The 26,302-nt window shown below is 43.1% G+C and overlaps 1 protein-coding gene across 3 annotated transcripts in view; it reads right to left on the bottom strand.

The window, feature by feature from the left end:
- LOC137518608 (dynein axonemal heavy chain 5-like) overlaps window positions 1–26,302 on the bottom strand; it is a 553,928-nt gene that overhangs the window by 365,829 nt on the left and 161,797 nt on the right. For all 3 annotated transcript variants that reach the window (XM_068236692.1, XM_068236695.1, XM_068236693.1), the window contains exons 33-34: window positions 10,037–10,148; window positions 7,248–7,376 (exon numbers count right to left, since the gene is read on the bottom strand). In XM_068236692.1, the coding sequence (XP_068092793.1) occupies window positions 7,248–7,376; window positions 10,037–10,148 (241 nt within the window). The remainder of the gene's footprint in view (window positions 1–7,247; window positions 7,377–10,036; window positions 10,149–26,302) is intronic.

Here is a 26,302-nt window from a genome sequence, read left to right as displayed (position 1 = left end):
ATGAACGTGTCATTGAGCAAAAACAATAAAACAGTTAAAACTGAAAAAGTAGATTTAAACATAAAATAAAACTGTGGACTATCTTAAAAAGTAATTTTTAGGAGAAGGGAGATAGATACAATCAATTATTTCATTAGTTTATTTTCACCTCGGGTGTCCTTTAAAGGATTTCAGGTGTACTCATCATAATACAGGGCCTTGAAAGAGTCCTGTATTGTTATTTTTCGTCACTACCTCCCCGAGTCAGGACTTGCGTGCCGTGCCTGCTGCCTTCCTTGGATGTGTGGTGGTAGCCATTTCTCAGGCTCCCACTCCGAATCGGAATCGAATCCTGATTCCCCGGCCGTACCTTTTCTTTAACCTCCTTAGCGGTATGGACGAACTCAGCTCGTCCATTACCGCCGGAGGGCGCCGCTTAGGCCCTGCTGGACTGATTTTGCAAAATTTTTTTTTTTTTGTATTTAAGATTTTTATTTTTTTCAAATAAGTATCAGTACAAGCAATTCCAACAATGCCAACTGAACAACTTGCATAAAATTACATACTCCATATAGGGGAGGCTCATAATATTACATAGGATGGATTCCAGATAGCTACAAATTAAAGTTTGAAATAATGTCTCATAATCTAGCAGGTATTTGTTTGGTGAGATGAGAAATGCAATTTTTTTTTTTCAATCACGCAGCTAGCATTTTGCTAGCTGCGTGGGGGATTCAAATGCCGCTGATCCACCGCTACCCGACGCGAAAGGAACCCCCCCCGCATACCCCGTGCGCAGCCTGGCCAATCAGTGCCAGGCAGCGATGCGGGGTGGATCAGGACTCCGGATGACGTCACGATGTCGATGACGTCATCACGATCGTCGCCATGGCGACGGGGGAAGCCCTAAAGGAAATCCCGTTCAGAACGGGATTTCCGGACGGGCTCTGCTCCGGCGGCGATCGAAGGGTAGGGAGGGATGCCGCAGGGAGGGGGGAATCATGTAGCTAGAGCTAGGCTAGCATGGCAGGTTTTGGTGCACTATATCAATTGTTGTGTATAGAGTGCTTGGTGGGGGGGTCCCAATGTAAAGCTTGCATCAGGGCCCACAGCTCCTTAGCTACGTCACTGTTGCTATTTGCTTTTAAGTTCTATATTTGGGAGTAGTTATTTTCCTACCATGAAATTATATTTTTTGTATAATGAATTATGTAAGGTTAAAGGGACACTTAAGCCAGAAAAAAAAATGAGTTTTACTCACCTGAGGCTTCTACCAGCCCCCTGCAGCAGTCCTGTGCCCTCACGTAGCTTTTTCCGCATTCCCGACTGCAATTAGCGCTATATACAAAAAATACCGTTGCCACATTACAAACGCATAGATATGCGGAAAAAGCTAAGCGTGGCCAGTCCTGACGGGCCTGTCGGCAAAAATGAAACTAGCTGGCAGCAGGGGACCAGAGGATAAGTGAGTGGCTGCGAGGGCACAGGGCTGCTGCAGAGGGCTGGTAGAAGCCCCAGGTGAGTAAAACTCATTTTTTTTCTGACTTAAGGTTCACTTTAAATCACAAATTAGCAGTGATTTCTGTGTGAATTACTTTGTGTAATAGCCACCGTGTTGTGCACAAGCTTTGAACCAAAGTAAAGATGGCTGACATAAGGTGCACCCATGTCTTAGGAAACAATTAAATTGCAATGTAATCTTAACTTCCTGCTTCTTTTTTTGTGATGAAGTTCCTGTGGGTGTGGAGGGCTAAACAAGAGTCCAATATGAGTATACAAATTTTAATCAAAGCAAAACAGAGGCCATCTGCTCTTTCTTTTTTCTTTTAAATAACATTTAAGATTGATGCTTTGTGATGAATTTGCAACCTTTTAAAACGGTGCTTAACCGCTTAACGTGCGGAGATCGCGCTGTAAACAAGTTCGCTGTTGCGAATGAGTGCGGCGTTCGCGTTTAGTTAGCGTTTGTTATTTTCCTTATCATTCTCATTGTATGAAATGCTGTGCCTTTGCTCTGCTCCTGGGTTTACCTCTGCTTAGTCTTGTGCCACCTCTGGCAATCGCCTCTCTCGCGATTGCGTTCCTATTTCTGCTGTTGTGTGTGCACCGTCGCGGGTTGGCGACTAGATTGGTGCACACACATACATTCTGTCCCTGTGCTCATTCTCATTCGCAATCGCTTCTCTTGCGATTGCATTCTCACTTGGTTTCCTCTGTTGTGTGTTCACCATCGCAGGTGATTACAGCTGCCAGTCTTTTAGGGTATGTCTCTACCAGCTTTGCACATCTAGAGACTGAAATCCTTGCCCATTCTTCTTTGCAAAACAGCTCCAGCTCAGTCAGATTAGATGGACTGCGTTTTTGAACAGCAGTTTTCAGATCTTGCCATAGATTCTCGATTGGATTTAGATCTGGACTTTGACTGGGCCATTCTAACACATAGATATGTTTTGTTTTAAACCATTCCATTGTTGCCCTGGCTTTATGTTTAGGGTCATTGTCCTGCTGGAAGGTGAACCTCCGCCCCAGTCTCAAGTCTTTTGCAGTCTCCAAGAGGTTTTCTTCCAAGTTTGCCCTGTATTTGGCTCCATCCATCTTCTTATCAACTCTGACCAGCTTCCCTGTCCCTGCTGAAGAGATGCACCCCCGAGCATGATGCTGCCACCACCATATTTGACAGTGGGGATGGTGTGTTCAGAGTGATGTGCAGTGTTAGTTTTCCGCCACACATAGCGTTTTGCATTTTGGCCAAAAAGTTCCATTTTGGTCTCATCTGACCAGAGCACCTTCTTCCACATGGTTGCTGTGTCCCCCACATGGCTTGTGGCAAACAGCAAACGGAACTTCTTATGCTTTCTGTTAACAATGCCTTTCTTCTTGCCACTCTTCCATAAAGGCCAACTTTGTACATTGCATGACTAATAGTTGTCCTATGGACAGAGTCTCCCACCTGAGCTGTAGATCTCTGCAGCTCGTCCAGAGTCATCATGGGCCTCTTGACTGCATTTCTGATCAGCGCTCTCCTTGTTCGGCCTGTGAGTTTAGGTGGACTGCCTTGTCTTGGTAGGTTTACAGTTGTGCCATACTCCTTCCATTTCTGAATGATAGCTTGAACAGTGCTCCGTGGGATGCTCAAGGCTTTGGAAATCTTTTTGTAGCCTAAGCCTGCTTTAAATTTCTCAATAACTTGATCCCTGACCTGTCTTGTGTGTTATTTGGACTTCACGGTGTTGTTGCTCCCAATATTCTCTTAGACAACCTCTGAGGCCCTCACAGAGCAGCTGTATTTGTACTGACATTAGATTACACACAGGTGCACTCTATTTAGTCATTAGCACTCATCAGGCAATGTCTATAGGCAACTGACTGCACTCAGATCAAAGGGGGCCGAATAATTATGCACACACCACTTTGCAGTTACTTGTTTTTAAAAAAATGTTTGGAATGATGTATGATTTTTGTTCCACTTCTCACGTGTACACCACTTTGTGTTGGTCTTTCATATGGAATTCCAATACAATTGATGCATGTTTGTGGCAGTAATATGACAAAATGTGGAAAACTTCAAGGGGGCCGAATACTTTTGCAACCCACTGTATTAGCTGGTAAACTATAGCCATACCTATTTCCAGTATTTACTTTATGTTTTCAAGCTGTGGGGCAATAATTCAACCCACATTATCACAGTCATACATACCATCAGACAGGAGAGACAACCCTTCATAGCATTAGAGATTGATATTACACTAGACAAACTGTGAGATATATTTCTTTATGTGTGTCAAATATATCTAGTGGTTCTGGATCACCATAAGCTAGCTGGTTACTCTAAAGGTAGCCATACACTGGTCGATTTGCCATTAGATCGACCAACTGACAGATCCCTATCTGATCGAATCTGATCAGAGAGGGATCGTATGGCTGCCTTTAATGCAAACAGATTGTGAATCGATTTCAGCCTGAAACCGATCACAATCTGTTGAGCTGCTCCTGCCGCCTGTCCCCCCCCCCCCCCCCCCCGTATACATTACCTGAAGCTGGCTCCGGGTCCTCTTCTCCGCGCTGCACGCATCCCAGCATCCTGCACCGCATCCCAGCACACACTGTGTCACTCTGTGACCAGGAAGTTCAAATAGAGCGCCCTCTATCTGAACTTCCTGGTCACTGGAGTGACACAGGAAGTTAATGTACGCTGGGATGGAAGCAGGAACAGAGCAGTGCAGCGCGGAGAAGATGCCCGGGAGCCAGCACAGGTAATGTATAACTGTATCGGATCGGCCGCCGCTAGCGACGCGCTCCCTACCCGCGGGCGATCGACGGTAATTTCCCCGCACGGCGCGATCGACGAACCGATCAGATTTCGGGAGGAAATCGGATTGGCGGGTGCGTTTAGCACGAATGATTGGCAGCAGATTCGATCCCAGTGATCGCATCTGCTGTCGAAACGGCGGCAAATCGGGCCAGTGTATGGCCAGCTTAACACTTGTTGCCCAAGTCCTACCTCATGAAGCCATATTAACCTATGCCTTGCACAAATGAGGAACAACTGCTCTGAAACAGCTGTAAGCAGGCCCGATCCTGCCATGATGCCAAGTGAGGCGGCTTCCTCAGGCGGCAGAAGTCTGGGGACATCACTAGGCAGAAACAGTAAGTGGAGAGAGTGCCTGGTCATCCTATACTTGGGGCAACTGTACCAGGCTAACCTATACTGGGGACAACTGTACCCTAGCTATCAATACTGGGGTCACCTATACCTGGCTACCTACCGATACTGAGGGTGTTTTTTGGGGGGCTCATGGCAGCTATAATGTGCTGTGCAAATTGTCAGGTGCTGTGCGATCATTCCAATTCGGGGGGGGGGGGGCGCACCCTCACAAGTTTGCCTCCGGCAGCAAAAAGTCTTAAACCGGCCTTGGCTGTAAGCATACTGGAAGACTGTGAAATTAATAGGCCATGTATGTGTTATTTGCACTTCAGTGGTCCTGGATATGTGTCTGGCTTTCAGATGTAAAGGGATGATTTTCATATTCAGCAGTGACACGTCATGGGAGAACTTTCTTACTCACTTAAAGCTGAATTAATGAAAATAGCTTCAATTTTAAAGCAAATCTGTGGCAGTGGGGGGGGAAGGAGTAAAACCTGGATATTTACTCAAATATTAGGATGATCCAGAGACTTTCCAGTTCCTCTTCAACCAGCACCATTACTCCACAACGCTCTTCTTTCTCTGGCTGTGCTGCCAGCCATGTATGAGTACACTAGTACAGGGCACGTGCAATTATGGTCCAGGCATGTTGCCCAGTGGAATTAAGCATTTATGCACAAAGGAAAAAAGTAAAAAAAAAATTCAAGGAATCTAGCAGTAGAGTGTAAGACTATTTGGGACTACCCAGCGGCTTCCCGCTACTGAGGTAACTATGTAATTCCCTTAACACCCTTTTTTCACTTCACAAGGAGGCATATTTATACAGCATAAGGACATTTTGTTCCCTTTAAGCTTCTTACAATGGCCTCGATTCATCAACACTTAGCAAATTTGTTAACAACAGTTTGGTAAAATACCGAATTTGTTAACTTCATTTCAGGATTCATCAAAGTTATCTACAGCTGTTAGCGAACATTCGTTAACGATTCGGTAACGATTCGCTAAAACGGAAGAAAGTGCAATTCATGAAAAAGAAAGTGGCCGTGGTTTAGCGTTACATTTAGGATTAGTTATCTCCTTCACTGCTCTGTCGTTATTCCTGTCAGATCATTGCTGACAGAGAAGATGGAGCCATTTGAAGTGGTTATGTATCAGCTGAGAGTGATTCAAAGGCGCAGAAGGGCAAGAATAAGGTGTGCAACCATATAAATTTGTAAGAGTATAGATGTATTTGCTATAACACGACATCTGCATTTCTCTTGAATCATCTTGTAAGAGAACACAGGCAGTGCCAGGGTTAACTAATTTTGCTAGCTGCACTATAATTTTTTAGAAAAGGCTCCTATCAAATTGTGGGATTGTCCCAACCACTTCCAGAATCCTGGTCCAGGTGTTAAGCCCTATTCAGAATGTTGCTACATAGTGCTCAAAGGACTGCCTTTTACCCACAATTCCATGGGAATCTTATGGCCTTGTGTTAAATTACCGCTGTAAAATGGAAATATCGACACGTTACCGAATGTTTACCGAATTGTTATCGAATTCACACTGAATGCCGAAAAACCTTGATGAATACAACTAGAAATTGCTAAACTTCGAATTCGGTAATTTAACAAACTGGAAAAAGTTATCTCAAAGACAATGATGAATCGAGGTCAATATCCTAGTAGTTTTAAGTCACCATGGCCTCGATTCATCATTGTCTTTGAGATAACTTTTTCCAGTTTGTTAAATTACCGAATTCGAAGTTTAGCGATTTCTAGTTGTATTCATCAAGGTTTTTCGGCATTCGGTGTGAATTCGATAACAATTCGGTAACCATTCGGTAACGTGTCGATATTTCCATTTTACAGCGGTAATTTAACACAAGGCCATAAGATTCCCATGCAATTGTGGGTAAAAGGCAGTCCTTTGAGCACTACGTAGCAACATTCTGAATAGGGCTTAACACCTGGACCAGGATTCTGGAAGTGGTTGGGACAATCCCACAATTTGATAGGAGCCTTTTCTAAAAAATGATAGTGCAGCTAGCAAAATTAGTTAACCCTGGCACTGCCTGTGTTCTCTTACAAGATGGTTCAAGAGAAATGCAAATGTCGTGTTATAGCAAATAAATCTATTCTCTTACAAATTTATATGGTTGCAGACCTTATTCTTGCCCTTCTGCACCTTTGAATCACTCTCAGCTGATACATAACCACTTCAAATGGCTCCATCTTCTCTGTCAGCAATGATCTGACAGGAATAACGACAGAGCAGTGAAGGAGATAACTAATCCTAAAGGTAACGCTAAACCACGCCCACTTTCTTTTTCATGAATTGCACTTTCTTCCGTTTTAGCGAATCGTTACCGAATCGTTAACGAATGTTCGCTAACAGCTGTAGATAACTTTGATGAATCCTGAAATGAAGTTAACAAATTCTGTATTTTACCAAACTGTTGTTAACAAATTTGCTAAGTGTTGATGAATCGAGGCCATTTCTAGGGTACTCTGTAAAACTAATTTATCTTCTGGTAATAAAATAAAAAGGCATCCAGTTTCATTATTTGATTAGAATTTGTCTATTATTGTTAAGGGGCGAAAAAACATAAGTATACACATCACAGTATTTCATTTTTTACCTCAATATCCTCTTTGTATTTTAGCAGTGAGGCTTCCATTATGTTTCTCAAGGAGAAACTTTCAGACTCGACATCAAAAGTGTGGCCAGTGAGTTGTGAAATTCTATCCCAGTGCCTCTTCATCATTGCCTGTCAATGAAACAAAATGGCAGCATGAGAGATGATAGTGTGACACAGCAATCATCTATACGCCAAAAAGAAAACAACACGTAACTACAAGGGAATTGACACACAGGAGGTAAAATATGTCTACACTGGCTGTTACAACAAAAGAAGCCCTGATTTATATAGACCAGTGCAATAAGAACTGGAGCAAAAGTTGAGCAGTTAACCAGAGCTACCAATTAGAAGACTTCTTTCACTTCCCAGCTGCAACTTAATTGGTTGCCCTGAGTAGCAGTTCCCTTGTTGCTCCAGTTTAATGACACTGATTGTGATACAACTGCCTCACTGTATTTTCTTTCTTTTAACTTTCTTTTAATTAGCATTTTTATGAAAATAACATAAGAGAAGTGATACAGACAAAATATTGCGGTAGCAGGAAAAAAGGGCGCCAGCTGAGGGTGGATGAAAAGGGTGCATAGACTTTAATGCAATTATCGTTAATACGGTGAAAAAAGCAGAAAAAAGGGCACCACAAAAATGTTGTTAATAACATTAGAACATTATAGTTTTTGAGGTGGTTATCATTTTAGAAGTTTATGACATTATAGTTTTTGTCATATTATTTTGTTAATAAGTACAGATTTTATGTTTTCAAAGGTATTATCGTTAATATATGTAAAAGGGTGTTTCTGCAGAGGAGGTGGTTAGGGTTAGGCTCCACCAGGGGGAATAGTTAGGATTAGGCACCACCTAGGCGGTGGTTAGTTTTAAGCGCAACACCAGGGGTGGGGGTTAGGCACTACCAGGGGGGTGGTTAGGGTTAGGCGCCACTAGGGGTGTGGTTAGTTTTAGGCAACACCTGGGGAGGGTTTTGTGTGAGGGTAGGGTTGGGTTAAGCAGTATTGACGAAAAACGCAACAACATTTACGTTAATATTTATTCGTTATTATATCTCGTTTTTTTGCAACAGTAAATATCGTTAATAAAGCTTGACAACAATTGTTCTCGTTATTAAATTTCATTAATACCTGGCGCCAAATTCGTTAATAAGTCAGGCCATTTTTTCACGGCGCCCTTTTTTCATGCGCAGAATATTGCAGAATAGATACAGGTCACATCATGAAAACTACACATTAGAACTAGCATGTAATGTGGATACCATTATCAAAAGATGCAAATTACAATTGACAACAAACGTTAAATAACTAATCAAGAACTTTGATAGATAGGGCCATTGGGGCTGTGGAGTGCTGTCCATTCAGCACAGGGGTACCAGATTTTGTCAAACAAGGGGTAGATTATCTGATTACAGAGGTAATTTTCTCCAGAATTCCAGAATGAAAATGGAGTGAACCTTATGAATTAGTTCTGCCCTTGCAGGTGTAATAGATCTCCAAGTCTCAGCCAGCAACTCCTTGGAGGCGTTACAAATCTGGCCTAGGAGTTTTTATTTTGATATTTATTCAATTGGGGTGGGGTTTATGAAATACGGCCAACCGCTGGTTCAGGTGGGCTTGCACTCTCAGCACCTGGGAAGACTCCACTGTATTTTCAAGGATGAAAAGGTACATCTGTAACTGTGAAACAGTGCAAGATGGTGTACATGGATACATAAGGCCCTGTAGATGAAAAACTTCAACACTACTTCTAGAACAAACCACTCTCAGTACTGGGGCTTTTTCACTTTCAGTGGTATGACACTTTGCATAGTTGTTATATAGTTCACTCAACATACACAGTTTTGGCATAATTTTTTAAGATGATAATTGTATATTGATGTGAGGTGCCACTATTCCAACAGTCAGTATGACGGTGCCTGGGAGTGTCAAAAAATAGGGGGATTCGTCAACCCTACATCACTGACAGCACAATCCAATAGGGCCACTGTACCATACAGCAAAGACAGATGGGCATAATATCTCGGTCTAAAAGCAAATTGCAATCAGTTTCTCAAAGCCTTAAAGTAGACCTATGGTGTGCATGTGGCCTTTGTCTGTGTAAACGCATAATGTACTTTGCCAGCATCTACTTCCTCCTGAAGCCACACCCCTAATAATCATAAAATATCTGTTAGCAGATTCGGCAGAGCTTCATTCACCTGCATAGGTCTATGATTTTGCACGCTATGTTTCAGCATTATGCTAATGCTGGGAATACACCATGAGGCAGATAGATGGTCCGATAAATTAATTCCGACAGGTCCGATCTGATTTTCGATTGTTTTTCTGATTGATTTCTCATAGAAGTGAATGAAAAACGATCGAAAAAACTATTCGAAAATTATCGGAAAATTGATTGGACAGTAAATCTGCTAAAAAAATCTCACCGTGTATTCCAAGCATAATAGCTCTTCTTAGCTCAAACTGACTGCTTTCTCACCCCCCCCCCCTCCATGTTATCAGTACACCTGAGACAGATGCTGAATTATGGCTAAAGTTCACAAAGTCCTTCTATGCTACTATAAATGAACACCCAAAAATCCTGATTTGAAACATTTCTAAAACAAAATTTACTGAAAACTCTAGTATACTGGAGTAAGTTTAAATTAACTACTTTTTAGTATTCTCCTTTAAACAAGTGGAAATCATGTTTTTATTGTTATATAATCAAGGAAAATATAGTTGTAATATTACTAGCATTATACAATGTATAAAATACAAGCAGTACAAAGTTGATAGCATTACTTTGTTTGACATCATCTCAAGCAGAGGACAGCTTTCACTGAAATCATCTATGCTGGTTTTAAGGTCATTAAATGCTTGCCACTCCTTCAGGGCTTTGGGCAGCTTACGAATTCTACAATGGAGAAGATCAATGTTAGTTTTTTTAAACACTAAGATAACAACGAATAAATAATACTGAATAAGAACACAGAATCTCGATAAGAACATATTACACTGTGATGATTCATTAAGATGATCAGAACCCCAAATTAAACATAACATTTAGGGCCTGTGCCTACTGACGCAATTGTGTCCGCTTTTCAGTTACACATCAATGTTATTGAAGCTGAAAAGCGGACAGAAGCCGACACAACTGCGTTAGTGGCCTCAGGCCCATAAAGTATACCCGAGGCAGATATTTTTTAGTTAAATGGAACATGTGCACTTCCATATGGGATGCCTTTGTGTCTGCTCCATGCCTTTCTCTGTGCCTCCTGCACCCTGCTGCAACCCCCTCCCCTCCCCCCCGAATCTACTGACAAGGTGGCTTGTCGGTAGACTAATGGGGAAGGGGCGTCCCTTGCAGGAGAGGCACTCCTGTGTAACACCCCTTCCCGCGTCTCTGCGCTGTCTCACTTTCTCTGCCCATTCCCCGCCTTCCCCTGCCTCTTCCACTCTATTCAGTGCTCTGTTCTCTCCTCCAAGCTAATTCTGTAGCATCGTGACCCCAGGTCTGGAGGATTACTGGACACAGGAGTGGAGGGAAGCGGCAGTAAGGGGCTCTACCTGATCCGGCCAGTCCCCCAGATCAGGTAGTTGTTTTTTTTTAATTATTAACTGGCTCGAGTTAGCTTTAAAAAACTGAGACTTTCCAGAATATAAAACAAAAAAATAACAAGGAAGCCTAATGACACTTGTCCCTTATACATGAATGTGACTTCAAATTCTAAGGGACTGACATATAAACACAGGTGAAAAAGAAAACTGTCTCCAAAGCAGAGAAATCGCCCAGAACAATCATCATAATCTATTTTTATTGTTTTACTTAAAGCACCACTATTGTGAAAAAATGTAAAATGTAAAATACATGTGTACACATACTTATTAGAACTGCATTTCTCCTAGAGAAAATATTTTGGACTAGTCCACCTCCTCATGAGGGATTACTCATTAACCATCTTATATCACTGAGTAAATTCCAACAGAAATCGATCAAATCACTGTCCCCTCACTTACAGTGCCAGAAAACTAGTGTATAGCATGTGAGTCAAACAACTACATCCTTGATGTAGACATGTATATAAACGACAGACTGAAACTATATAGTGTTTCAAATTTTAACATATCCTTATGTGAAAATGGCCACTAATGGAACCTAGCCAATACAATTCAAACAGTACATGAAAACAATAAGATTTACGTTATTATCTACTCCATGTGCAGAAATTTTAAAAACAAAATGGGGGAAGGGGGTGTCGACAAAAGCCCACTATAGTGTTGGATGTAAATGGTCAAGGATTAATAGTAGGGATGGTCAATGAGATGGAAATAATTTCAAGTTGATGCAGCATTATGCACATTTTGTATGTAAATGTATGCAGCTGAAAATAAATCAATCAAATCTGAGGTAACATTTGATTGGTCAATTTACAAGCTGCATACATTTGCATACAAACTTTGCATAATCCTGCATTCAATTATTTGCATCTCATTGACCAGTGAGATTTGCATCTCATTGACTAGTTATTTACAATATGGAATAGAGTTTACTCACAAGTGTGGGTTACCTCAAAGGTAACCATTGTATGTGCAGATAAGAAGAACAAGCCTAACCCCACGCGGGTAAAGAATTCGCTCTTTGTAGTAGACTGGAAGCAAAGGGTGACACACCTCCACCAAGGGTAGAATGATCAATAAAAACAGAGCTGCCAATAAGTAAAAATACACTAAAAACTGGTTAAAAAAGGAGGTAGTGATGGACTTACCTCCCCAAAGAAGGACACTAACTGGTCTCATAAAAAAAACTTTACAACTTCACTTTTGTAACAGAATAAAGTTATTTTTTATGAGACTGTCAGTGTCCTTCTTAGGGTAGGTAAGTCCACTACTACCTCCCAAGGGTCTAGTCCTATGAAAAGAGGTGAGTGGACTCACCCCAAAAACCCCTGCGTCGCACCTTGCGCGGGGCGCCAAAAATGGGCATGGCCAAGCATAACATGGGCGTGGTCATGGGTGGGGCCAAATATACATGACCTTAACAGTGATGTAAAAGGTCTGCTGGGGAAGTTTGAGCTCTGAAGTTTGTATCCCCCAAAAATAGATGTAATCTGACAGCATTTCACCAAAAAGACACGTAATCTAGTAGAAGTTCCTCCAAAATACAGATAATATGGCAGTTGTTCCCCCAAAATAGACAATGTGGCAGCAGCAGTTCCCCCAGCATACACATAATCTGGAAGCAGTTCCCCAAAATATGCAAAACCTGGCAGCGGATCACCCAAAAATACATGTAATCTGACAGCAGTGGTCCCCCAAACATACACAATCTGGAAGCAGTTTCCCAAAGTACGCGTAATCTGGCAGCAGCCGTTCCCCAAACATACACAATCTGGCAGCAGTTCCTCGAAATACGCGTAATCTGGCAGCAGCCGTTCCCCTAACATACACATAATCTGGCAACGTTTCCTCAAAATACACTTAATATGTTAACAGAGGTTCCCCAAAAATGCAGATAATCTGACAGCAGTTCCCCCAAAATAGGTACCCCCAGCATAGGTAGCCAGGTCTATAGGTGTCCCCAGTATAAGTAGCCATGAGTATAGTTATCCCCAGAATAGGTAGCCAGGTGTATAATGTCCCCAGAATAGGTAGCCAGGTGTATAGATGTCCCCAGAAAAGGTGGCCAGGTGTATATGTTCCATAAGTAGCCAGGTGTATAGTAGTCCCCAGTATATGTAGCCAGGTGTACAGTTGTCCCCAGTATATGTAGGCAGGGGGTATATGTGCCCAGTATATGTAGCCAGGGGTAAATGTGCCCAGTATATGTAGCCAGGGGTATATGTGCCCAGTATATGTAGCCAGGGGTATATGTGCCCAGTATATGTAGCCAGGGGTATATGTGGCCAGTATATGTAGCCAGGGGTATATGTCCCCAGTATATGTAGCCAGGGGTATATGTGCCCAGTACATGTAGTCAGGGGTATATGTGCCCAGTATATGTAGTCAGGGGTATATGTCCCCAGTATATGTAGGCAGGGGTATATGTCCCCAGAATAGGTAGCCAGGTGTCCCCCCAGCAGGAGGGGAGCAGTGCAGAGAAGGAGAGCTGTAGGGACAGCGGTGGGGAAGGGGGGGCATCTCCCCCCTCCTTCCCTCACCTTGGGGCTCCCCCTCCCTCGCTCTCCCCTCAAGAACTAAGTCTTGTGCGGCGGCTGGCATCGGGCGGAACTTACCTCTGTCTCGTTGCAGGCACGGGATGGTCTCTGGATTTGCCGCTAGTCTGGTCTGGTCCAGACCAGAGCAGCGGCACCATAACTTCTGGCGCTTGGAACGAGACGGAGGTAAGTTCCGCCCGCTGCCAGCTGCCACACAAGACTTCGGGAGGGGAGAGCGAGGGAGGGGGAGCCCCCTAGGTGAAGGAAGGAGGGGGGAGACGTCCCCCCTTCCCCGCTGTGCCCACAGCTTCCCTTCTCTGCGCTGCTCCCCTCCACTATAGATGCTAGAGTGGATGTTTCCACTATAGATGCTAGGGTGGACGATGTCCACCCTCTGATAAAAAAAAGGGGGACGTTGTCCACCCGCGTTCATGCCCGACTCGACCCCTGCTACCTCCCTTTTTTAACTGTTTTTAGTGTACTTTATACTTATTGCTGATTTTTTTTTATCAATCATTTGAATGTACAAAATGTTTGTTTTCATAAAGTAAACCTGAGGTGAAACAACATTTTTAATATATACTTATCTCAGTGTGGTAGAAACTCTTCAGACTCCTCCAGGCTACTTCTTTCTTCCGGCAATCCCTGTATCTTGCCGCTGTATGCCCAGTGTGGAACTCAAGTTGTGTGATATCTCTGCACATCCTACCACACGGCTGTGCATCCCAGCCATTGCCAGGAGCATCCTGGGTCTGAGTAGATCCAATTCTTTCCAAACTGCACATGTCCAGGACACTCCCAGCCATGGCTGCTATGCACAACCATAAGGCAGCATGATACAGAGGGGTGTGCAGAGCATATTGAGCAGGCGTCAGGCTCCCACTGGTCCCAGTTGCCTGCAGGAATGGGGCATACAGCGGCAAGATCAATGGGAGGCTGGGCAAATAAAGTAGCTTAGAGGGGTCTGAAAAGTCTTTAAAATACCGATGTAAGTATATTTTAAAAACTTTTTTTCCCACTTTGGGTACATTTTAAATTTATTTTGCACATAGTTTGCTATAATGTCTGTATAAGAGGATGGTCATACTTGCTTATTACATACACAGCTTTGTTTCATGCTTAAAGCGGAACTGCAACCAAGGATTGAATGTCATCCCAGTTAGTAGCTGATACCCCCTTTCCCATGAGAAAACTTTACCCTTTCTCAAATAGATCAGGAGGGACTGTATGGCTCATACTGTGGTGAAAGACCTCCCACGGTGTGATGTCAGGACTAGATCTTGACAATTTCCTGCCTGTGAACCTTGTTACACGGTGGAATATAACAGCTGTTTCCTACTGCCAAACAACCAGTATCTCCCTTTGTGCATATGTATATCTATATTACAATGTTAGTGGGTGTGGTTATAATTAATGGCAGTTGGTGCGGTCTAGTTTTTTCTTGTTTGCCACTAGTATAGATGATCCTGCAGGCTCATTGTGGATCAAACAAATATCAATCATTTCTTGATCTCTCTTCTATTTTTTACCTTCTCACTTTGTAATGTACTGATTTATTTTTTTCCCCTTTTCGCTAAAGTTTCTTTTTAACCACTTGATGGCCCAGCCTTTACCCCCCCTTAAGGACCAGCGCTGTATTTGCTGATCTGTGCTGGGTGGGCTCTACAGCCCTCAGCACAGATCAAACACCAGGCAGAGCGACCAGATCGCCCCCTTTTTTTCCCCACTAGGGGGATGATGTGCTGGGGGGGTCTGATCGCTCCTGCCTGCGTGTGGCTGGCGGGTGGGGCACCTCAAAGCCCCCTCCACCGCAGGATTCCCCCTCTCCCTCTCCTCCCTCCCTTCCCCGGAGATCCGAGGCTGCACAGGAACGGATCTGTCCTGTGCAGCCTCAAACAGGCTCCTGCCTGTCATGTGACAGCGATCCCCGGCCGCTGATTGGCCGGGGATCGCTGATCCAGTACAACGCTGCTACTGTTAGCAGCGTTGTACAAATGTAAACAAAGCGGATTATTTCCGCTTGTGTTTACATTTAGCCTGCGAGCCGTGATCGGCGGCCTGCAGGCTATTCACGGAGCCCCCCACCGTGAATTGACAGGAAGCAGCCGCTCGCGCGAGCGGCTGCTTCCTAATTAATTAGCCTGCAGGTCCTGCAGCTGCCACTTTGCCGACGCGCGGTATGAGTGCGCGGTCGGCAAGTGGTTAAAGAACCACTACCACAAAACATTATATTTTCAAACACCCCCACAGTAGTTATAGCAACCATACAGAATATTGACAGTGTAATTTATTTCAATTTCTAGCATGGCCCTTTAAAGATCCATATGACACTGTATACTGCACACGTCAATCCCTGCACTCCCGCTGACGGACTTCTGTGTCTATAAATCCATCACAGGGGAAGCCTGGTCACAGGTTGTAAACAAACGAAGTAACTGATGGTATAATCCTTCCCTCGGCACCAGTCTTTCCCAACTGCCATAAATTCTCGTGCTATCTCTAGGCTGATCAGGCCCCCGCAGCCCCCACTCTCTGCCCTGCAGTTGGGAAAGACTGGGGCTGAGGGAAGGATTATACCATCAGTTACTTATGGTGGCCACTAATGATCCAACCTGTTTCATCCAATCTTACCAAATCTATGTAGTAGAAGAGTAAAATGAGTGAATATATAGTGAATGGATACTATAGGCAGTCCCCTATATTACATAGAAATGGTAAGATTGGATGAAAATGATTGGATCATTAGTGGCCACCATTAGTTTGTTTCGTGATAGTGGTCCTTTAAGGAATGATTGTCTCGAAATCTCATCAGTGATGGTCAGGCTGGGAAACAAATGTATCAGTTCAAGTGCAAGTCTGTCAGTTTGGTAATTGGTTAAACAATGGCTCTCTGTGAATATCTATGTGACTGAGCTTTTGACTCAGCAGAGACTTATGTAGAATATAGATAACTGGCATGAGAATTCACATATCTGGGTGTATTTAACAGAATGTTAAATGCAAAAATGTAAAGGCAATTGCATCAAAAACGGCTTCAGGGTAAACATAGCAAAAAGTCAAAATACTAGCTCACAGAAAGTATACAGTAACTACTCTTCAATCAGGTTTTTTTTAATGCTAAGGCAAAAAAAAAAGACTGCTGCAAAAGAATTCTGCTGCTCAGTAATAGGGGAATTCATCTTTTGAGCTTTTTGACCCGGCTACAACATTGTTTCATTTGCTACTTTTTCTATAAAACATAGCATAAAATGAGAAATGTGCCAGTACTTTGTATCCAAAGGCTGTTGGAACTGACAGAATCAGATTGCAATCCTCTCTGCTTTATACAGGTAGGTATTTCACATACATTTTGACATTCATATTTTGAATGCATTTTCCAGAGTTTTTTTTTTTTTAACTGCAAGAAAATTCAAAAAGCTATAAACGAAAAAAAAAATGTATTTCACATCTATTAGGGTGTCCAACTCATTCAGTCACTTTCATTACATTTATTAGTGACCTATTGCTCTCCAATGTACCTGATCAATCAACTTTCAATGGATTTTGGTCAGTTTATAAAGCAAACCAGGAATCAGGTATGTTGGATAATCTTCAATGACTGAGAAAGGGGGAAACAGCAGCATAGCATTGCATGGAGTGGTACAAGGCTAGTGGTTCAATTAATTTTCGATTAGATCAACATAGAGTGGACAGATTTGCTTAAGACTGGAACAATACTACAATAGGCACGATTTTTTCAAAATATACTGGTCTAAGCCAGGTGAAGTGTACCTGTCAAAATAACCCTCCTCCACACCATCAGCCTGCTCATGTGTACAAGACTGACTGTGGCTTTATGGTTTTGCTAAGGCTGACAGTGGCTTTAAGTGTTTGTTAATGTGTGTAACACCTTACAGCAGGGGTCTCAAACTCGCGGCCCGCGGGCCATTTGCGGCCCTAGATACAATATTTTGTGGCCCTCACTGGCAAAAGCTTCCTTATAGTTCACTTCAGTGCTCCCAAGTAATCCGCCGCTAAATGAAGGCTGCAGAGCCCCCAAATCACCGGCAATCCGCCGGCATTTCCTGGAAGGGGCAAAGCTTTCAGCTTCAGCTCTGCCCCTCCTGACGTCAATCGCCGCACGGATCGCCGCCTCTCCCCGCCCCTCTCTGTGAAGGAAGAGTGAGAGGGGCGGGCAGAGGTGGCGATGCACCGCGATTGTGAAATTCCTTATGCGGCCCAGCCTCATCCTGACTTCGCCTCCTGCGGCCCCCAGGTAAATTGAGTTTGAGACCCCTGCCTTACAGCTTACAATCATGTGAGGTAAGCATGTAAGACTTTATGCACACATGGCAAGTTTGGCACCAAACATTCCTGTCCTTGTCCAAATAAACTGACAAACAATGCCGATATATGTACAGGAAAAGGATAAATGCAACACGAGAATCATGTATTGATTCAAAGTCATACAAATGTACAGGAGATGGTGTCTTGGTTCTAGACACAGCAATTTTTTAGGAGAGTCACTAGGACTATATATACAATTGTATGTGAGGTACACTAAAAGCACCAGCACCACTAGCACCAGGCACAGTCCCACCCTTTCCCCCACCACCCCTCATGAGCATCAACCTTCCCAGACCCACACCTTACGCCTACCCACCCTTCCCACCCCCTCCCATCATCAAAACTAACGCCATAAGCACTCCACCACCCATCATCACACACAACACCTTTCCTAAAAACACCACCACTTTCCCCAAATTAGCACCACCACCACCAAATAGCTTTACATATAAGAAACCCAGCACTCTAAAAAACACTTCCAGAACACCACGCCAGACCTTGTCGAAACCCAGGCCGGCTCACGCTAATCCCTCCAATCCCACACCTAAGAATACTAAGACTAAGAACCCACATGCTGCGGCCGACCAGGACAAGATTACAACTAAACCCATTCCAATGTCATTCAATTTCACTAACTCCTGCCCCCCACAAAGCCTTACCACTATACACATTCCTGACTCCAACATACTTCCGAGGAATGACAGTCCCTCCTCCAACCTACCCCCCGCCAACGACACATGTGCTAATCACCTCAGAATTTCCCAGTTCAGCACTTACACCTCAGGCCCCAACTCCCCCACCACCTCAGACCCAACTACGCCACCACTCAACTCCACTTCCCCTATACCACAACAATCCACCATCTGCAAGCTCTTTATACCAAGAGTATCCCAACACTCAGAAAATAAGGTACAACAAAACCAAGCCCTATCATCCTCTTTTTTAGAACTACCTGCCTCTCTATCACAAACCATGCTAGCCACCCAACTGCCCAGCCCCATATCAACCCGCTCCCTCCTACAGCCCACACCCAAGAGAACGAAACGCTCACTGTCCGACTTAGAAAACGAGGAGGCAGAGGGAAAAGAAAAAAGAAACAAACGATAATGCATCAACCCCCGACTACTTACCCTGCCCCCACCCCTGAGACCAAAAGAAGCATTTTCAACTTGTCCAGCCATATCCTCACAAAGCACGAGACCGGCCTGCTTGAAAAAGGCCTATCGTTTTGCCCCACCAACCAATCCAATTTATTCGAATTATTCAGTGATCTCAATACCTACATCCGTAAACTTACCCTCAAAAGACACTTTGCCATCAAGAACCTTAATACTACACCACCACCTTCTGATTCCACTGAGCTCATCATTACTAACAATGATTCACTCCCCATAGTATCCATATCCTCAACCGAAATTGAGACAGAAAAATACATAAACACCAAACTCAAAGGCCGCTCACGCTTCTATCCCACTGCCTCCAAAGGAAATTATATCGAAACCTTCTATGCCCTAGTTTTAAATGACCTACAAAACCTCAACACTCCAGACACCACCTCCACCTCTAACCTGTCCCTTTCTGAAAAATCAGCCTTCAGAACCCTACGTAACAACCATAGTATCGTCATAAAACCAGCTGATAAAGGAGGAGGGATTGTCATCCTAGATAAAGCAGACTACCTCAAAGAATCTTATCGACTACTAAACGACCCCAGACACTATAAGCCACTGCAATCAGACCCCACCCAGGATATTAATAAGACTCTAAAAAATTTTATCAATGACGCTCTAATTAACAACATCATCACAAAAAATGAGAGGAATTTCATCATTAACCATCATCCCAAAACTCCATTCTTTTACTATCTACCAAAAATTCACAAAAACCTCCATCAACCACCAGGCAGACCCATCATCTCCGGCATTGATTCCATCACCAGCAACTTATCGAGATTTATCGACACACACCTACAGCCCCATGTCCAGGCTCTACCCTCGTTTCTCAAGGACTCCCAACACCTTATACACTGTTTACAATCCACAGTCTGGCAAGAGGACCTTATCTGGCTTACTTGCGATGTAACATCCCTATATACAAACATACCACACTCCTTTGGACTCACTGCTCTGAAATACTACCTTGAATCTAATATCCTCATGCCACAAACACAACAATCATTCATAATCCAATGTACAGAGTTCATCCTCAACAACAATATTTTCACATTTCAAGATAACGTGTACCAACAGGTCAGCGGAGTATCAATGGGGAGCTCGTTCTCCCCTTCATATGCTAATTTAACCATGGGTTATCTGGAACACATCAAATTGTACCATAACAACCCCTTTTCCAACAATATTATCTTCTATAAGAGATACATAGATGATCTAATTTTCATATGGAAGGGCCCCGTAGAACTCATCCCCTCCTTCCTGAAATACCTCAACACTAACCCCGCAGGACTGCAATTTACCTCCCATCATGATCAAGTTTCAATAGAATTTTTAGATCTCATCCTCTACACGGACTTACAATACATTAAAACCAAAACCTTCTTTAGGCCGGTAGATACCAACAACTATATTCACTACGACAGCTTCCACCACCGCCCCTGGACTAAAAATATCCCATATAGCCAGTACAAAAGAATTTTCCGTAACTGCACGGATGTGCAACAATACAACATCCAATCAAAAGTCCTCACAACCAAGTTTACGGATCGAAAATACCCTAAGAAACTGCTAAAAGACGCACAATACAAGGCAAAAACCCATTTCCCACCCATATCCCCCTCCAACACACAGACAAACGACACACCCCGGTTCATTACCAAATACTGTTTTCAACATCGATCCATCCGCGACATTCTAAATAACAGATGGGAGATCCTCCTTCAAGACCCTCACTTACGTTCCATCATCCCAAACAAACCCGCCATTACCTACAGACGGGCTCCCAACCTCCGGGGCCTTCTAGCCCCGAGCAAATTACGCCAACCACCCCCAGTCACCGTACGTCCTCCTTCCACCCAGACACTGGGTAGTGCACCCTGCAATCATAAAAAGTGTCTAGCCTGTCAATTTGTCAACAACACCACATCTTTCTTTTCTACCATCACCAGCACAGAATATCAAATAAAAGACACCATCACCTGCGATTCCAAATATATCATTTACATCATTTCATGCCCCTGTCGGCTGCAGTATGTGGGAAGGACTACCCAACCAGCCCGTAGTAGAGTGGGGCAGCATAAAAGGAACATTTTTAATAAATACCCCTTACACAGTGTATCACGTCACTTTTCCACTCACCACAACAACAATCCCCAATTTTTTCGCATCACTTTCATTGAATCTATTCCGCACAACCGCTCCGACCCTTTTGACTCCTTGAAAAAACGAGAAATATATTGGATCCAAATTCTTAGAACCCTTACTCCAGAAGGCCTAAATGAAGTTCTGGAAAAAATTTATTAACCCAATTTCTATCAGTATACAGTTTTTTTCTCTTTTTATTTGTCCTCTCGGTTTTATCATATATTATCGATTGTTTTTAGCCGCTATATTTGAGGTATATTTTTTATGATTTTTTATCTCTAGATAGGTCGTATTTCTCTTTTATACTTCAAATATTTTATGTTTGTAATTTTATGTGGCAATTAATTTAAGGCGCAAAAACACATGTATACACATACTTAGTCTATCTTTTTAACGGGACCTATACGCATATAGGATGTATCTACAGTTATGTGGTATAAGTTGTATGCACACATGTTTTTACAATTGATACTGTTACTATTTGTCATCACTCATTTATGTACCCATCTTTTATTATTGTCTTTGTATATGTAACCCTTGGATTTCTGTCCCTTTGTTCCCCCCCCCCCCCCCCCCGTTACCTGCCCCCCTTCCTATTTATACAGGCTTACACACCCAAATAATCATCAAGTGTGTACATAGGTCTCTATAGACACACACATTGTACCTAGTTATTCAAATCTCAACCACTAGGTGGCACTAACCCACCATTACACGTATTAGTAACTTAACTCTACAGTTTCACGTAGCCTTTTGCTTATACATTTTTAATTAGCTTCAGTTCGTATTTTCTCTCTCTCCCCCCCATTCTCTTATATCCCCCTTCATTTTCCAACTAATACACCGTTTATATTCTCTATTCTTTCATGGGCATATTGCCCACGTCCAACATGTCGTACTCATACTTCTGCACATGCGCATACAGCGCGAGATATCCCCACCACCCGCCCAGTTTTTTCTTGACGCACACAGGAGCGCCTGAGCCAGGGTTGGCTAGTCGCTCCCTGTACACTGTTCCACCCACCCAGGTGCGCGGCTGTAACGCGGCCTCTGAGTCGCACGCAGCGATGTCCATCAGCCCATCTCCGCCTCCCACATAATCTGATTGGCCAATCGTCACCCTCCAGATTGACCCCGGAAATGCACGCTACGGCTATTAAACAGGTCCCACGCCGACACACAGCACAGAGGTGCCAAGCGTGGTTTGGACAAACTAGCCGGTGAGTTCTAAATTTTTTTATATGTACTCTCCTCTCACTCCTCTATATATGATCTTTACCATAGTACCTTCCTATACCTACCAGTCCATACATTCTACCTTTTCTCCCCTCCCCCACTCTTTCTATATTTGTTCATTGGTTTTTTTCCCCCCTCCCCCCCGTATTTGATTATCTGGCCTCTACAGACTTAATTCTGCATTATATTATTACACATAGTGCCCACAATAATTATCTTATAGCTATCAATTTACACAAACGAAGCTTTGTTCCCCCATCTACCGCATCACACTCTATTGACACTTTCCAGACACACATATACCCCCATCCACCTGGCCAATATCATTTACCCATACCAAACCTACCAACCTTCTTACATTATCCCTCTCCACCTCATCACCTATGTTACCCATGTCAATTTTGTATGCATATCACATTATGTACGTGCTCACTCAGAATAATCATGTACCACTATTATCTGTACAACTAGATGTACATTGCATGTTGCTGACATGCTTCCATCTCTGTCATTTTTTATAGTGATACTCCGTATGTCTATTGCCTGATGAAGCAGGATTGTGCCCGTGAAACGCGTTGCGAATTAATTGTGGAGTATTAAATTAAATTGTCTGTTTCTCAAGTGACAAAACTTTGTGTCCTTTTTGGAGTGACCGGTCCACCGCCGCCACCCAAATGTTTTAAACTTTTTAGCATACTTTTATTCTTTTGGCGCCTCTGCACAGCTTACTACTCAGAGTTTCCACCCTGGTGGAAGGGTGTTACACCCTCTTTTCCTTCTACAGAGAGCGACATCTTAATCCTGAGTGGGGACAGGTCTAATCTCCCCACCTGCCTATACAGTGGTTACCTGCGTGGTAACCCATGTTTGTGAGTATATTACTTACTTGTCAATTACATTTCTGGTTCCAATACATACTACACTATATCGGGCTCTCGGTTTCTTCCTGTTTATCTCTATATACAATTGTATGTGAGGTACACTAAAAACACCTGTATCACAAACAAATGCCTTCAAAAAGCTCCAGGCGGGTGTCTTTGCTTATCCCCCCCCCCCCCCCCCACACACACACACACACACACATATTAGGTTACATATGTGCAAAATGCACAAGCTGCTGTACCTTTGTGGTGCCCAATTGGTGGAGTGTAGCTAGCCCTGAAAACCTGAACTTAAAGGGAAACTGAAGAGAGAGGTATATGGAGGCTGTCATGTTTATTTCCTTTTAATCAATACCAGTTGCCTGGCAGCCCTGCTGGTCTATTTCTCTGCAGTAGTATCTGATTAAAACCAGAAACAAGCATGCAGCTAGTCTTGTCAGATCAGACTTATAAGTCTGAACCACTGAAACACCTGATCTGCTGCATGCTTGTTCAGGGGCTATGGCTAATAGTATTAGAGGCAGAGGATCAGCAGGGCTGCCAGGCAACTGGTATTGTCTAAAAGGAAATAAACATGACAGTCTCCATATACCTCTCTCTTCAGTTCCCCTTTAATCGCATAGATGTTTGTTTAGGGTATACTACCACAGGTGTGTGTGGTTAGCATGTTGACCAAAAGTGCAGGAATATATTGCAAAAAGACAGGGCTGGCAGATTTGCTTTTGTATATCATCCTGCTTGCATACACCTAGACTGCTCAATCAAGGTCCACCACACACATCAAACAAATGAATGCAGCTGAAGGTCTATATACAAGGCAAGGTGTGGGTGTCTGTGCACCCTCTGGAGAAAAAACACAGGAGAATATACAAGGGTTTAGAGAGTGCAATACATATTTTACAGTGCTAACAGTGCTCGACATGTTTCATCTTATACAGATTTCGTCAGGAGCAATATAACGGGCAAAAAAATAAAATAAAGACCCCCCCACCTACACAATATCCCCCCCAACACAATATCCCCCCCCCCCCCAGCAGCAATATTGCTCAAGACAGAGCTCTGTATATATAGTCCTAGTGACTCTCCTAAAAAAATTAATGTGTCTAGAACCAAGACACCATCTCCTGTACATTAAAATGATCCGATTTTATGGCAATTTAATAAAAGCGATCAGATTTTCTGAAAAATCGAAAGCTTTTTTTTTTCAAATTAAAAAATAAATCCTATCAGATTTTCCGTTTTTATTCGATAAAAGTCGATCAGAAGTGCAGGATTTTTCTGAAGAATTTTTATGAAAATTGAATGGTGTAAGGTAGATAGTCAATTTACTTCTATATACTCCCAAGCAATTTTCTCAGAGTTTTTCAATCATTTTTATTCATAATTGGGTAAAAATTTAACACACATGTGGTACAATGGTCAGATTCTTTCAATGTTACAATCAATTAGAAAAATTGGTTGTAAACCTTGAATTGAAAAAAATGGTATCGTGTGTGGCCACCTTAAGCCTGCTGCACTTAGCATTCAGTGGGGACTGTGACCTGTTAGCCACCAGGCAGCAAAGTAGTCAGTTGCCCAAAAGAGATAGTGGCCCATCATTCCTTGTGGGGTGCTCTTGTGAAGACCTTATGGCTGTCTAAACTCCATGTCCTGAGAGAGCTTATGCCCGAAACCGGTAATTAAGTTAACAGAGTCAGCTCCAGTCTATCACATAACAGTACCGCTGCAAACTATGGTACAGGACACTTCTTGCACTTAAAATTAAGTTTAAAGTGCATTTAAGTGCAACTGAGAAAGGACACTAATTACTTATCTGGATCAACATTTTAAATGAAAAAAACACTACGGATACAGTAATAAATACACAGTTTTATACCCTTTCCACAGAGATGTCTTAAAACGTCAATTTTAACTACCTAACGACCGTGTCACGCCAATGGGCCCCAGGATGCCTAACTCCAAGTGGCGTCAAGTCCTGGGGCTGCGCGCGCATCTCCTGCTCGGGGGGCGGAATCGCCGTCTTTTCACTTAGTACAGCGCTGCGATCAGCAGCAGCAGAGCCGTACTGGAGACAGATGTGTCACACGGCTGTCCCCCTGGCACATAGGAGAGCGATCGGCTCTCATAGACTGAAGCCTATGACAGCGGATCCCGTCATTGGCTGGCTCGGGGGAGGGAGGGGTTTCAGGAAAGGAGGGGAAACAAAAAAATAGTACATTTTATCTAAAACAACAACATAAATAGTTATTAAAGAAAAAATAAACAAGGGGGGGGGGTTGGGGAGGGGGATCAGACCCCACCAACAGAGAGTTCTGTTGGTGGGGGGAAAAGAGGGGGAAATCACTCGTGTGCTGTGTTGTGCGGCCCTGCAGCTTGGCCTTAAAGCTGCAGTGGCCAATTTAGAGAAAATTGGCCTGGTCTTTAGGGGGGTTTAACACTGCGGTCCTCAAGAGGTTAATAAATAGTTTTAAAATTGTTAAGCTTGTAAAATTAAACAAACTGCTCCCATAGCGTAACTGGGAGAGGGGAAAGAAATTCACAGAGGCAGGGGTCACACTTGTCGGCTTTTCTGCACGTTTTCTGCACCTAAAAACTGATTTCAACTGAGAACTCATGTTAATCAATGGGCTAGGTCACACTTGAATGCAGATTTTGTGCGCAGAAAAAAAACTGACATCTTGCACAATTTTTCAATTTTCTCTATAAATTACATTAGCTGCTGTAAGGCAGGGGTCACACTTGTCTTTCAGTTTTCTGAAAAGTGTAGAAAACTGAAAGACAAGTGTGACCCCTGTCAGAGTCCTGTGAGTGAGGCTATATAAATCCTCACAGCATAAGTAACCCCTCTTTCCCAGACTGTATCTAATCTAAACACACATCACCCCACCATACAACCCAACATGTTTCACCCTGTAAAAATAGGGGCTTTGTCAGGGGTACCATAACAAAGTGCTCAAAAGTGCTATACAGACATTATAAATACATAAGACATGGAAAACAAAAACAGCAAGTGTGTCATAACCTCACGGCTATTATGGCAGGCTTTCCTTCTTTCCCCTCTCCCAGTAATGTTATGGGAACAGTTTATTTAATTTTACACGATTTAACGATTTTAAAACAATTTATTAAAAGTTACTATTTAAGACATCTCTG

The sequence above is a fragment of the Hyperolius riggenbachi genome, chromosome 5 (assembly GCF_040937935.1).
Source record: "Hyperolius riggenbachi isolate aHypRig1 chromosome 5, aHypRig1.pri, whole genome shotgun sequence".
Taxonomy (NCBI): Eukaryota; Metazoa; Chordata; class Amphibia; order Anura; family Hyperoliidae; genus Hyperolius; species Hyperolius riggenbachi.
The sequence above is the reverse complement of the archived record's forward strand: the minus strand, read 5'-3'. Positions and strand labels throughout refer to the sequence as shown.